General features: G+C 42.0%; 1 protein-coding gene across 1 annotated transcript in view; it reads left to right on the top strand.

Annotated features, from left to right (window-relative positions):
• LOC140485548 (uncharacterized) overlaps positions 1-11,998 on the top strand; it is a 33,112-nt gene extending 21,114 nt beyond the window's left edge. Inside the window, exons 2-4 of the mRNA XM_072583764.1 lie at positions 1,099-1,235; positions 6,234-6,338; positions 7,615-11,998. Of these exons, the coding sequence (XP_072439865.1) occupies positions 1,169-1,235; positions 6,234-6,338; positions 7,615-10,109 (2,667 nt within the window). The 5' untranslated portion in view covers positions 1,099-1,168 and the 3' untranslated portion in view covers positions 10,110-11,998. The remainder of the gene's footprint in view (positions 1-1,098; positions 1,236-6,233; positions 6,339-7,614) is intronic.
• Positions 11,999-13,392: the final 1,394 nt, after the last annotated feature.

Here is a 13,392-nt window from a genome sequence, read left to right as displayed (position 1 = left end):
TCCAGTCCTCCAGCACCAATGCTCTATTCCTCAAACAATAACAAAATAATGGAGATCTGAAATAATAATGGATAATAATGGAACAGTGTAGGTTAGATGGGCATCAGATTATTTTCACAACATCATGGGCCAAAGGGCCTGTACTGCACTGTAACATTCTATGTTCTATGTTCTATGAAGTAAAAACAGAAGTTGTTGGAGAAACATAGCCAGGGTGGATAATATCTTTGGAGAGAGAAACAGAGTTAGTATTTCCAATCTGATATGACTCTTGAAGGACTATATTGGACTCAAAACGTTAACTCATTTCACTTGCCATGGATGCTGCCTGTTTCTCCAGCACTTTCTGCTTTCATTAAGTACCTATTCCTCTTGCATATTCCTATTTTTTCTGCCCTTCCAATGGGGACTGTGCCTTTGAAGGGAAAACGTTGCATTTTTGAAGCAACGTTCGCACCCACTGTATATCTCATAGTCTACATTCCCTCCAATTGTTCCTGTCTCTGAAGTCAGTGAGTGGCAGTAATTGCAGAATCAGAAATCCATGTGTCCATACAATCAGTGACGTGCACAGTCCCTCTGAACAGCTGGACAGCTTAAATGGATTGTTCCTCAAGATGCTCTACAGCCAATGAAGTTCAATTGAAGGGTAGTCATTGTTGTAACGTAGGAAGAAGCCTGTGTCTCTTAACTCCTGTAAGAGTCTCCTTAAAAGACAACTTACTGACTAACATTTTAGTTACCATCCCTAAAACCTTGTTTGTAAGCTCAGTGCCTTTGTAAAATGCTTTAGGATATTTGTCTATATTAAAGGATTTATGTAAATACATGTTCGTAGCTGCAAAAATGCAATCTCCTAAAGTGTTGATCTGTTTGGACTAAAGCTCAATCTATGCCAACAACTGAGAGTGATCATTTTGAGTTAAAGACAGAAATGAGCGCTGATTTAGTGGCTCAATCAAGCATTATTCATCACTGAGAGTTGTGGAGATTTCACTTTCTAAGAGAAAGTACATCCCTCAAAACTAAATTGCAGTGTCTGCGTTTGGGGTGGTGGGTGACTCCATGCTGTAATTATAGGTTTTCTCTCACTTTCAGAGGGTGATATAAGCTGCACTGTGCAGCTCTTCGCCACCAGCTTCTGACTGCGCTGACAACACCTGCAGCCATGCTCAGGAAAGCAGTTATACTCGCACTCTGCACCATTACTGCTCTACAGCTGCCTACAACTTCAGGTAAGTTCCTTGTTTTGAGGTGACTAGCAGTCAGGTAATCTTTATAATGTTGTTTTGAAATTCCAAAGCTTCTTCAAAAATTATTTTCAAGCAGTATTTTAAAGACCTTAGAAACATTGGATATTGACTTCAGGACAAAACATCATGGATGTTGGAGATCTGAAATAAAGACAGAAATTGCTAGAGAAACTCAAACAGTCTGGTAACATCTGCGGAGAGAGAAAGAGAGTTAATGTTTTGACTTGAAATGTTAACTCTCTTTCTCTGTCCATGGATATCGAAATCAGCCTTTTCCAATTGGTGTTTTGAAAGCGTGCACAAGCTCTCTGACATATCTGGGAAAAACTTGTAAATATTTTACACAGAATGGTCAATGTCCAGAGGGCAAGCATTTAAAACAAAAACAGATGTTACTGGAGAAACTCAACAGGTCTAGTAGCATCTGTGGAGAGAGAAACAGAGTTAACATTTCAAGTTCAGTCACTCTTCTTCAGATCTGGACTCCAAACATAAACTCTGTTTCGCTCTGCACAGATGCTGCCAGATCTGTTGAGTTTCTCCAGTGATTTCTGCTTTTGTTTCACATTTCCAGCATTGTTCTTGACAAAAATTTGAGGTGACTGACAGAAAAAAAGGAAGGGGAAAATTATTTTTACATAATGAGTTGCTGTGATCCAGAATTGCACTGCCTGGAACAGTGGAGGAAGCAGATTAAATAACTTCCTGAAGTGTAATGGACTAGATATTTGAAAAGAAAGCTTTGCAGAGCCATCGGGAAATTGGATAGCTCTTTCAAAGGGCCAGTACTGGCACAATGGACCAAATGGTGTCCTTTCATGCCGTGCAATATAATATTTCACAAGGCACTAATGAGAGACTGATTAGACTGGGCACTGAAACAACTGCATTGTTATTTTGATGTGGAAATGGTAATGCATCATTGTAGCATCATGGTTTTTATTGTTCTACTCATATACAGTAAATCACATAGAACCCACAGCACAGAAACTGTAAGACCATAAGGAGCAGAATTAGACCATTTGGCCCATTGAGTCTGCACATCATTCAATCATGGCTGATATGTTTCTCAATCCCATTCTACTGCCTTCTCCCCGTAACCCTTGATCCCCTTACTAATTGAGAACCTGTCTATCTCTGTCTTAAAGACACTCAGTGACTTGGCCTCCACAACCCCCTGCGCAATGAGTTCCACAGATTCCCCACCCTCTGGCTGAAGAAATTCCTCCTCATCTCAGTTCTAAAGGGTTGTCCCTTCACTCTGTGACTATCCCTTGGTTCCTGGTCTCTCCTAAAGGTGAAAACTTCTTCTCCATGTCCACATTCAAGCCTCTCAGTATTCTCCGAAATGTTCACCTTCTTCCTCAACCGAGCGTTCCCCAGCACTGTGTTAAATAGGGCCCTCAACCTGTGTTTTCTCTGTCCAACTGCTCCATCTCTCTTTGGACTCTATGCCCACCTATCATTTACTCCTTGACCTCTTCCCCAACCCCATCTTCTGCACATATGCCAACATTTTCTTAGCTACCATCAATTCTGAGGAAAGGTCACTGGACCCGATATATTAAATCTGATTTCCTACCGGAAATGCTTCCAGACCTCATGAGCTTTTCCAGCAGTTTCTATTTTTGCCTCTCAGTATTCTGTAAGTTTCAATCAGATCCCCCTCATTCTTCTAAACTCCATCAAGTACAGACCTAGAGTCCTCAACTGTTCCTTCTATGACAAGCCCTTCCTCCCAGGGGCTGCTCGTCTCCTCTGGACCCTGTCCAAGGCTAACACATCCTTCCTCAGAAACATGGGCCCAAACTGCTCATAATATTCCAAAAGTATTCTGACCAGAGCCCTATACAGCCTCAGCAGTACATCTCTGCTCTTGTATTCTAGCCCTCTTGAAATGAATGGAAATATTGCATTTGCTTTCCAACTGCTAACTGAAACTGTATGTTAACCTTAAGACAATCCTGAATTAGTGCTCTAAAGTCCCTTTTTTAAAGGTTTCTGAAGTCTTTTCCTATTTAGTCTATTTAGGAATAGAGTCTATTCCTCTATTCTTCCTACCAAGGTGCATGACCTCACATTTTCCTACACTCTATTCTATCTGCCACTCCTTTCTCCACTCTCCTAGCCTGTCCAAATCCTTCTGCAGCCTCCCTGTCTCCTCAACACTACCTGCTCCTCCACCTATCTTTGTGTCATCTGCAAACTCAGTACCAATGCCCTCAGTTCCTTCATCCAGATTGCTAATGTACAACATGAATAGTTGTGGTCCCAATGCTGACCCCTGTAGAACTCCACTAGTCACCGGCTGCCATCCTGTAAATGATTTCTTTATCCCGACTCTCTGCTTTCTGCCAGTCAGCCAACCCTCTCTCCATGCCAGTACCTTGTCCCCAACACCATGGGCTCTTATCTTATTTTGCAGCCACCTGTGCAGCACCTTGTCAAAGGACTTTTGGAAACCCAAAATAGATCACATTCATTGTCTCTCCTTTGTCTAACCTGCTTGTTACTTCCTCAAAGAATTCTAACAGGTTTGTCAGGCATGACCTCCCTTGACAAAGCTGTGCTGACTCCGCCCTGTTTTACCATGCACTTCCAACCTCTCCAGAATCTCATTATTAGTAATAATGAGCAGGTCATTTGACCCAGCTGTCTGCACTAGCATTTCTATTCTACACCGGCCTCCTCTCACACCGTCACATCCACCTCTATCAACACAATCTTGAATTCTGTTCACCCTCCTGTGTTTATGTAGCTTCCTCTTAAATTCATAGTGCACTGGGACATAGATTAGAAATGACAGTCACGTATGGAGTGAATGTTCCTGGAGATGCTCCTGACCGTAGGGAATATAGATCATAGAACTGTGTATTCCTACTAAAGACAACAGGTAGAAAATGGTGTGTGGTTACAGGGCTACCCATGTCTCACATATTCACAGGCTCCAAAAGTGGTGTTTCTGAAATATTACCCTAATATTGACAGAAAAATATTTTCTTGTTCTGGCTCCATTTGTTTGGTCACTAAAGTTAGGTTTTTAGGAGTGACTTGGAGGGAGATAGAGAGATGGAGAGGTTTTGGAAGGGAATTCCAGATTTCCTGGTCAAGGAAAGCATGGCCATCAGGTGTTGGAGCTGGGGATGGGCATGGAGCCGGAACCAATGTGGAAGGGTTAATGATCTGGAGGATATTACATAGATAGAGAGGGACAAGGTCAGTTGGAACATAAGAATGAGAATTTAAAAACTGAACCATTATTGGAACTGGGGGCCAAGTAAGTCAGTGAGCACGAGGGTGATGGTAATTGGGACACAGTACAAGACAGGATAGGGATGGCAGAGTTTTGGATGAGCTAACGTTTTTAGTTGATGTTGGTTTCAGACCCATTTACTTTAAGCTGATTAGCCCCAGACTAAAATGCAGATAGAGGAAAGACGCAAAGCTTGATTGCTTGGTGCCAGCTGCAATTGTCTTAACAGGTTTATTCAGATTTTCTGATTACTTTTATTCATTTAATGAGATGTGGTTGTCATTGGCCTAGCCACCATTTGTTGCCCATCCGTAATTGCCTTTGAACTGAGCATCGTGCTCAGCCCTTTCAGAGGGCAGTTAGGAGTCATCCACGTTGCTGTGGAGTCACATGTAGGTCAGACCAGGTAAGGACAGCAGATTTCCTTCCCTGAAGGACATTAGTGAACTTGATTCACAATAACAAACCCTACAAGATTGCCCGGCATCTAGCATTTAATTCCATAAATTTATCAAAGTCAAATTTCACCATGGTGGGATTCAAACCCATATTCCTACAACATTAGCCTTGGCCTCTGGAATGCTCGTCCATTAGTACATTATCACCACAACACCACCATCCCACAGAGGATAGGCTACTTCCAGAACCCCTCAACACAGACTGTTAAAGTTCCATTATATTGTGATCTGTTCTAGACCCTGGTGGGATTTTCCAAGCCTGGAGATGCAATTGCAAAGATGTAGTCTTCTCCTGAAGGAGTTCATCACTCACCAAATGATCATGGCACCCCTTTCGTGCCATTGTTGGTGGTCACACTTTGCCCAAACCTCTCTGCTGCTTTATCTCCCTCTTGTCCTTTCATTAAAGCCTACCTCTTTAAGCCAAGTTTAAGAACATAAGGGATAGAAGCATGGGTAGGCCATTCAGCCCCTCAAGCTTGTTTTGCCATTTCAAAAACCGACCACTCTTGTCTGATCTTCCCCAGATCTCGACTCCTCTTTCATGCCAGTCCCTCACCACCCTCAACATTTCAAAAATGCATCTACCTCCTCTTTGTGCACTTTCTGTGATCCAGCCTCCACAACTCTCGGGGATAGAGAATTCCAGATCTGTACTACCCTCTAGAATGCTTTGGAAAGGGTTCAGTGGAGATTTACTCGGATGTTGCCTGGGGTGGAGGGAAGGACTTATGAGGAAAGGTTGAGGGACTTGAGGCTGTTTTTGCTAGAGAGAAGGTTGAGAGGAAACTTAATTGAGACATATAAGATAATCAGAGGGTTAGATAGGGTGGATGGTGAGAGCCTTTTTCCTTGGATGGTGATGGCTAGCACAAGGGGATGTAGCGTTAAATTGAGGGGTAATAGATATAGGACAGATGTCAGAGGTAGGTTCTTTACTCAGAGAGTAGTAGGGGCGTAGAATGCACTGCCTGCTACAGTAGTAGACTCGCCAACTTTAAGGGCATTGGAAAGGTCAAAGGATAAACATATGGATGAAAATGGAATAGTGTAGAAAAGGTGGGCTTCAGATTGATTTCACAGATCGGCACAACATCGAGGGCCAAAGGGCCTGTACTGCGCTGGAATGTTCTATGTTCTAATGTCTTGTTTTGATCCATTCTCCAAATATCATTGGGTTGTCTTGCGATCTTTTGATGATGGTGATGTTTCTGAATCATGTAAATGGAAATGGATGTCACAAAGTGAAATGTTCCCTCTCATTTCCAGCGGTTAATCAAGGAGCTACAATCCAGCCAGATGATAAGAAGTGCTTAACTAATCCTGATCACCCAGACTGCCAGCAGCCTCAAAACAATGCACCATCAGATCAAAGTAAGTCAATCTCAGCAGAATGGCCTGTATTCCTCTGCTGTTTGAGATACACCGGTTTCTATTTGTCATCTCAGACTAGTTATTCCCCAGATGTTTCAACCCTTTAAGATTTGTAACATTTTTTGGATCAGTGTAAGAAATCAAAGGTTACCTGTTTTTTGAAAGTTAATTCACCCAAAGGTGATTTTGCCAATATTTACCTCACATTGTTTAGATATAGTTTTGAATCCATTACACCTCATCTCTTCATATCCCATATAAAGTAAACATCCATCTTTTGTAGTCATGACACAGAGCTCACTGCAAATGTTTGGAACTGCATCACTCCTGAAGATTCCCATGCTAAAGTCTTTGTGTAAGATCATTAAAGAGGGGCACTCCCTCTACTCCCTCCACGCACAACGCGCTGTACCATCGACAAGATGCTCGACGGCAATTCATCAAGGCTCCTCAGGCAGCACCTTCCAATCCCACGACCACTTCCATCTAGAAGGACGAGGGCAGCAGATACATGGAAACACCACCCTCTACAAGTTCCCCTCTAAGTCCCTCACCATCCTGACTTGGAAGTATATCATCGTGCCTTCACTGTCACTGGGTCAGAATCCTGGAATTCCCTCCCTAAGGGCATTGTGGGTCTACCCACAGCACATGGACTGCAGCGGGTCAAGAAGGCAGCTCACCCCCACCTTCTCTAGGGGCAACTAGGGACAGGGAATAAACCTGGTCCCTGTCAGCGATGCCCAGATCTCATGAATGAATAAAACAAAAACATCACTTATCTATAACAAGGAAAACAATGACCCTAACGTGTATCCCATTGCATACACACTGCTGTTAATAATATTTCAATTCACTCCCATTCACCAATTCCTATCCTTTCACCAATGCCTGTTATTTTAATACTTAATTGCTTCTATTCTCCAAATAATCTAATATGAGTTACTTTACAAAAACTTTTTGAAAGCTCCAGGTACACAACATCTACAGCCATACCTTCATCGATTCTCTCTATTCCTTCATTGCATTGTTGACACAACCCACTACTGCCCGCATAGAATTATAGAGTCCTAGAGATATACAGCATGGAAACAAACCCTTTGGTCCAACTTGTCCATACCGACCAGATATTCTAATTAAGCTAGTCCCATTTGCCAGCGTTTGGCCCATATCACTCTAAGCCCTTCCTATTCAGGTGGTTTACAATGTGAAACAGTATTATTTGTGATGTACATTGGTTTCAAATGTAATTCTTTTTAACTGTTATTTTCCACAGGAATAGAAAAAGGAAACAGCTTTTTAGATTCACTTCGATCAAGGTCCCGTCGTTGTCCATTTGGCACATCGTTTTACACAAGCCAAAAGCGTGGAATGTACCAAGGATCTTCTAATAGCAAAGGACTGTCCAATTTGTATGATTCTCTAACTGGACCAAAAGGTTGGGAATGGTTGTTTGGCAGCGATGCTTATGGCAAGGGTCAAGGAACAAAAGGCAGTGGAAGTGGACAAAATGGTAACAGTCAGGGAGGAAACAGCAATGGCAATAGCCAAAATGGGAATGGTCAAGGATCAGGTGGTTATGGCAATAGCCAAAATGGGAATGGTCAAGGGTCAGGTGGTTATGGCAATAGCCAAAATGGGAATGGTCAAGGATCAGGTGGTTATGGCAATAGCCAAAATGGGAATGGTCAAGGGTCAGGTGGTTATGGCAATAGTCAAAATAGTCAGGGGTCAAACAACAATGAGAATGAAGAAGATGAGGGTAGTCAGGGATTAAACAATAATGGGAATGATGAAGGCGAGGATAGTGAGGAATCAAACAGCAATGGATATGATGAAGATGAATATAATGAAGGATCAAACAGCAATGGGAATGGTCAAAATAGTCAGGGATCAAATGGGAATGGGCAAAATAGTCAGGGATCAAATGGGAATGGGCAAAATAGTCAGGGATCAAATGGCAATGGGAATGGCCAAAATGGAAATGGTCAGGGAGCAAACAACAATGGATATGATGAAGATGAATATAATGAGGGGCTAAACAACAATGGGAATGGCCAAAATGGAAATAGTCAGGGGTCAAATGGCAATGGGTATGGCCAAAATGGTCAAGGGTCAAATGGCTATGGGTATGATCAAAATGGTCAGGGGTCAAATGGCAATGGGTATGGCCAAAGTGGTCAAGGGTCAAATGGCTATGGGTATGATCAAAATGGTCAGGGGTCAAATGGCAATGGGTATGGCCAAAGTGGTCAAGGGTCAAATGGCTATGGGTATGATCAAAATGGTCAGGGGTCAAATAGCAATGGGTATGGTCAAAATGGAAATGGTCAAGGGTCAAACAGCAATGGTTATGGTCAAAATGGTCAGGGGTCAAATGGAAATGGTTATGGTCAAAATGGTCAGGGATCAAACAGCAATGGGTATGGTCAAAATGGGCAAGGGTCAAATGGAAATGGGTATGGTCAAAATGGTCAGGGGTCAAATGGCAATGGGTATGATCAATATGGAAATGGTCAAGGGTCAAACAGCAATGGGTACAGTCAAAATGGGCAAGGGTCAAATGGAAATGGATATGATCAATATGGAAATGGTCAAGGGTCAAACAGCAATGGGTACAGTCAAAATGGTCAGGGGTCAAATGGAAATGGGTATGGTCAAAATGGTCAGGGGTCAAATGGCAATGGGTATGATCAATATGGAAATGGTCAAGGGTCAAACAGCAATGGGTACAGTCAAAGTGGGCAAGGGTCAAATGGAAATGGGTATGGTCAAAATGGTCAGGGGTCAAATGGCAATGGGTATGATCAATATGGAAATGGTCAAGGGTCAAACAGCAATGGGTACAGTCAAAATGGGCAAGGGTCAAATGGAAATGGGTATGGTCAAAATGGGAATGGGTATGGTCAAAATGGTCAGGGATCAAATGGCTATGGATATGATCAAAATGGAAATGGACAATCATCATATAACAATGGGAATGGTCAAAATGGGCAAGGGTCAAATGGCAATGGATATGACCAGTATGGGAATGGTCAATCATCATATAATAATGGGAACGGCCAAAACGGAAATGGCCAGGGGTCAAATGGAAATGGCAATGGTCAAAGTGGACAAGGGTCAAATGGCAATGGGTATGATCATTATGGGAATAGTCAAGGATCAAACAGCAATGGATATAGCCAAAATGGTCAAGGATCAAATGGCAATGGTTATGGCCAAAATGGTCAGGGATCAGGCAACAATGGGTATGGACAAAATGATCAGGGGTCAAATGGCAATGGGTATGGTCAAAATGGTCAAGGGTCAGGCAACAATGGGTATGATCATTATGGGAATAGTCAAGGGTCAAATGGCAATTGGCATGGCCAAAATGGTCAGGGGTCAAATGGCAATGGGTATGGCCAAAATGGTCAAGGATCAAATGGCAATGGGTATGGCCAAAATGGTCAAGGATCAAATGGCAATGGGTATGGCCAAAATGGTCAAGGGTCAAATGGCAATGGGTATGGTCAAAATGGTCAAGGGTCAGGCAACAATGGGTATGATCAATATGGGAATGGTCAAGGGTCAGGCAACAATATGGTCGAATCACATGGTAGTAACAAACTGGCTAGGTCTGTAGCTGCTAAAAACTCACATAAAAGGCACTATATGAAAAGGGAAGTATCTGATCAAGATAATATCTCTGCCATTAAAAAACTGTACTATCACAGACTACGCCCACGTTACAGATACAGCCTAATTGGACAAAAAACTAACAAACCATAAAATAAAATTGAATTCATGTGATCAACGAGCTCCTTAAGTTAGATCCTATCTGTTTATATGATTATCTAAATGCAAGATGTTTCTATCTGATTTTGTTGTCTTCACTGATAACTATCTGAGAAGAAAGTGTTTATGTTGGAAGGCACCTTAAGAGGATTAGAAAATGCATGCCAGTCAAACTGAGATCAGTACTTTATGTGAAAGCAAAATTCTGCATTATTCTCTCATATTGTCATTGTGTAATTTTGTTTACAAACCTCCTCTGAATCTTCAGGATATCCTCTGGGCCGGTACCTGAGTTGTTATTGATTTGAGCAGTTGTTGAAAACTGCTCATGTAAACTTCAATAATTTAATATTTAAATGCAAATTCTCATTTGAACCAGAATCATTCAGGGGCTCAGCAATATCAGCTTTAATTCAGTACTGCAACCAACATGGCCAAACGCAGAGAAGTTAAGTTATACAAATGCATTTTCACAATCATCCTGCTGATTGGGCCACCTAACTCAACCTACTCAATCATATTTATCCCAGGTAGCTGCAAAAATCATACTAATAACAGTTATGTTTTATTCATTTTCTAATCTACCTGTTCAGAGATGCTCTGACATATCTCGCGACCATGTCGGAATTCAAGCCAGGCCTCCTGGCTCAGAGATAGGAAGGATTAATTTTTATTATAACTGGCATGATTGAGGTATTAACCAACTTAACTAAATGAATTTGCTCCATGTGAATGGAATTTGGTTCTACAAGGTCACGATTAGTTGGCTCTGGTTCAAATCCCACCTGCTCCAGTGGTGTGGGTAATAACATCTCTGAACAGGTCAACTAGAAAAATAGGTTGCATTTTTTAAAAACTCAGACCACTGAAGGGTGTGGAGTTGGTGCTCTCTTATGTCACAGTGGTAGTGTTCCCTGTCCCTAGACAGAGATGTCCAGGTTCAAGTCCCACCTACTCTGCAGGTTTTTAATAACATCTCTTAAACAGATTAATTTTAAAAAAAGGTCCAATTCTGATAATGTGGGCAATAACTTTATACTCTGTTATCTGGCTCAGGATCTTGGCAAGTCTGCAAATATTATAAAATGTGGTATATTATTAATACCATGTTGAAAGATTGATCCTCAAGGCAATTATCATTCAGGTGGTAAAGGATTGTCTGTATGAATTGATAGTCACATCTTACATTTGCAAGTCGTACATTCTGCAACATTGAGCAATCATTTCAGACTCGGTCTCCAGGTAAAAGCATATTCAGTTTTACAAGTGAGAAAATAACTTTTCTGAGAAACAACTTCGATGTCAACAGATTTAGTTTGTAAAAACACATTCAGCTTTCTGTGAAGTTGTCTCAAAGTTGACCAGTAGTTATCCTCTGTGTTTATAGTAATCTTTGGGTATTTGTTGTTCTCCTGTGGGATTAACAATCCTTTCTGAATTTAACTCCTATCTTAAAAGTAAAGAGATTTAATAACAACTCTCAAAAAGGGAATATGAGATACAATCTCAGTCGATGTAGGAAAATAAGAGAAGTGGGACCAATTGGGTAATTCCTGCAAAGAGCCAGCACGAGCTTAATGGATTGAATGGCCACTTTCTGCAATATATGATTCCGTGTTAAAGTCTGATATAGGATAGAATCTATTGCCATGACACAGAAGTTAAAGAATGTCAAGTTTTATACAGGCTGGCTGACTGCTGGGATTTGGTTGTTCGGTTGGTTGGAGGATTCCATTGACACACCCTGATGGTCTTTCTTTTCCTTTCACACCTTAACCCACAATGTCATTTAATGTAAAGATAAAATGTCTGTAATGACTCTTGGTTTCCTCCATACTGTTGCCAGTGACTGCCCTGGATACTTACACTGTTGTCTCCATATCGCACCAATAAAGGTTTCTGTAATCTCAGTTCTGGTTTTCTGTCGAGTGTCTGTGTTATTGGAATCATCATTTTGAAGACATGCAACACAACCTGGTCTATGTTATCAATCTAAGGATTGCACATCACCACCTTCACCAGGACAATCAGCTGTACACTCGACAGTGCCACCTCTGAACTGTGGGTTCTGCCACACCCATTCCTCTCAGCCTATCAGCTGAACTTCTATTCCTTTCTGCCTCAGCTAAGGATCGGTGCTGGGCCCTCTACTTTTTGTCATTTAAAATAATGCTTTGGATGTGAGCTTAAGAGGTACAGTTAGTAAGTTTGCAGATAACACCAAAATTGGAGGTGTCGTGGACAGTGAGGAAGGTTACCTCGGATTACAACGGGAACTTGACCAGATGGGCCAATAGGCTGAGGAGTGGCAGATGGAGTTTAATTCAGATAAATGCGAGGTGCTCCATTTGGGAAAGCAAATCTTAGCAGGACTTGTACACTTAATGGTAAGGTCCTAGGGAGTGTTGCTGAACAGAGACCTTGGAGTGCAGGTTCATAGCTCCTTGAAAGTAGAGTCACAGATAAATAGGATAGTGAAGAAGGCGTTTGGTATGCTTTCCTTTATTGGTCAGAGTATTGAGTACAGGAGTTGGGAGGCCATATTGCGGCTGTACAGGACATTGGTTAGGCCACTGTTGGAATATTGCTTGCAATTCTGATCTCCTTCCTATCGGAAGGATGTTGTGAAAATTAAAAGGGTTCAGAAAAGATTTACAAGGATGTTGCCTGTAGTAGAGGATTTGAGCTGTAGGGAGAGGCTGGATAGGCTGGGACTGTTTTCCCTGGAGCTGAGGGGTGACCTTATAGAGGTTTATAAAATCATGAGGGGCATGGATAGGGTAAATAGATAAGGTCTTTTCCCTGAGGTGGGAGAGTCCAGAACTAGAGGGCTTAGGGTTGGGTAAAGATTTAAAAGGGACCTAAGGGGCAACTTTGTCATGCAGAGAGTGGTCCGTGTATGGAATGAGCTGCCAGAGGAAGTGGTGAGGCTGATACAATTACAACATTGTGGGTATATGAATAGGAAGGGTTTGGAGGGATATGGGCCAGGTGCTGGCAGGTGGGACTAGATTTGGTTGGGCTATCTGGTCAGCATGGACAAGTTGGACCAAAGGGTCTGTTTCCGTGCTGTACATCTCTATGACTCTGTGAGTGCACTTAATGGCCTCTCCCTTATTGTATTGACACAATTCCCCTTGACCATTCCTCATGGGAGTGAGTTCCATGTTCTCACCACTCTCTGGGCAAAAAACATTCTATCTGTATCCCTACAGTACTTGTCAATAACTACCATTTTTCTTATTATTCACTTGTGGAATGTGGGCATTACAGACTG

This window comes from Chiloscyllium punctatum, chromosome 14 (assembly GCF_047496795.1).
Source record: "Chiloscyllium punctatum isolate Juve2018m chromosome 14, sChiPun1.3, whole genome shotgun sequence".
Lineage (NCBI taxonomy): Eukaryota > Metazoa > Chordata > Chondrichthyes > Orectolobiformes > Hemiscylliidae > Chiloscyllium > Chiloscyllium punctatum.
Note: the sequence above shows the minus strand (reverse complement) of the source record. Positions and strands in the feature narration are given on the sequence as shown.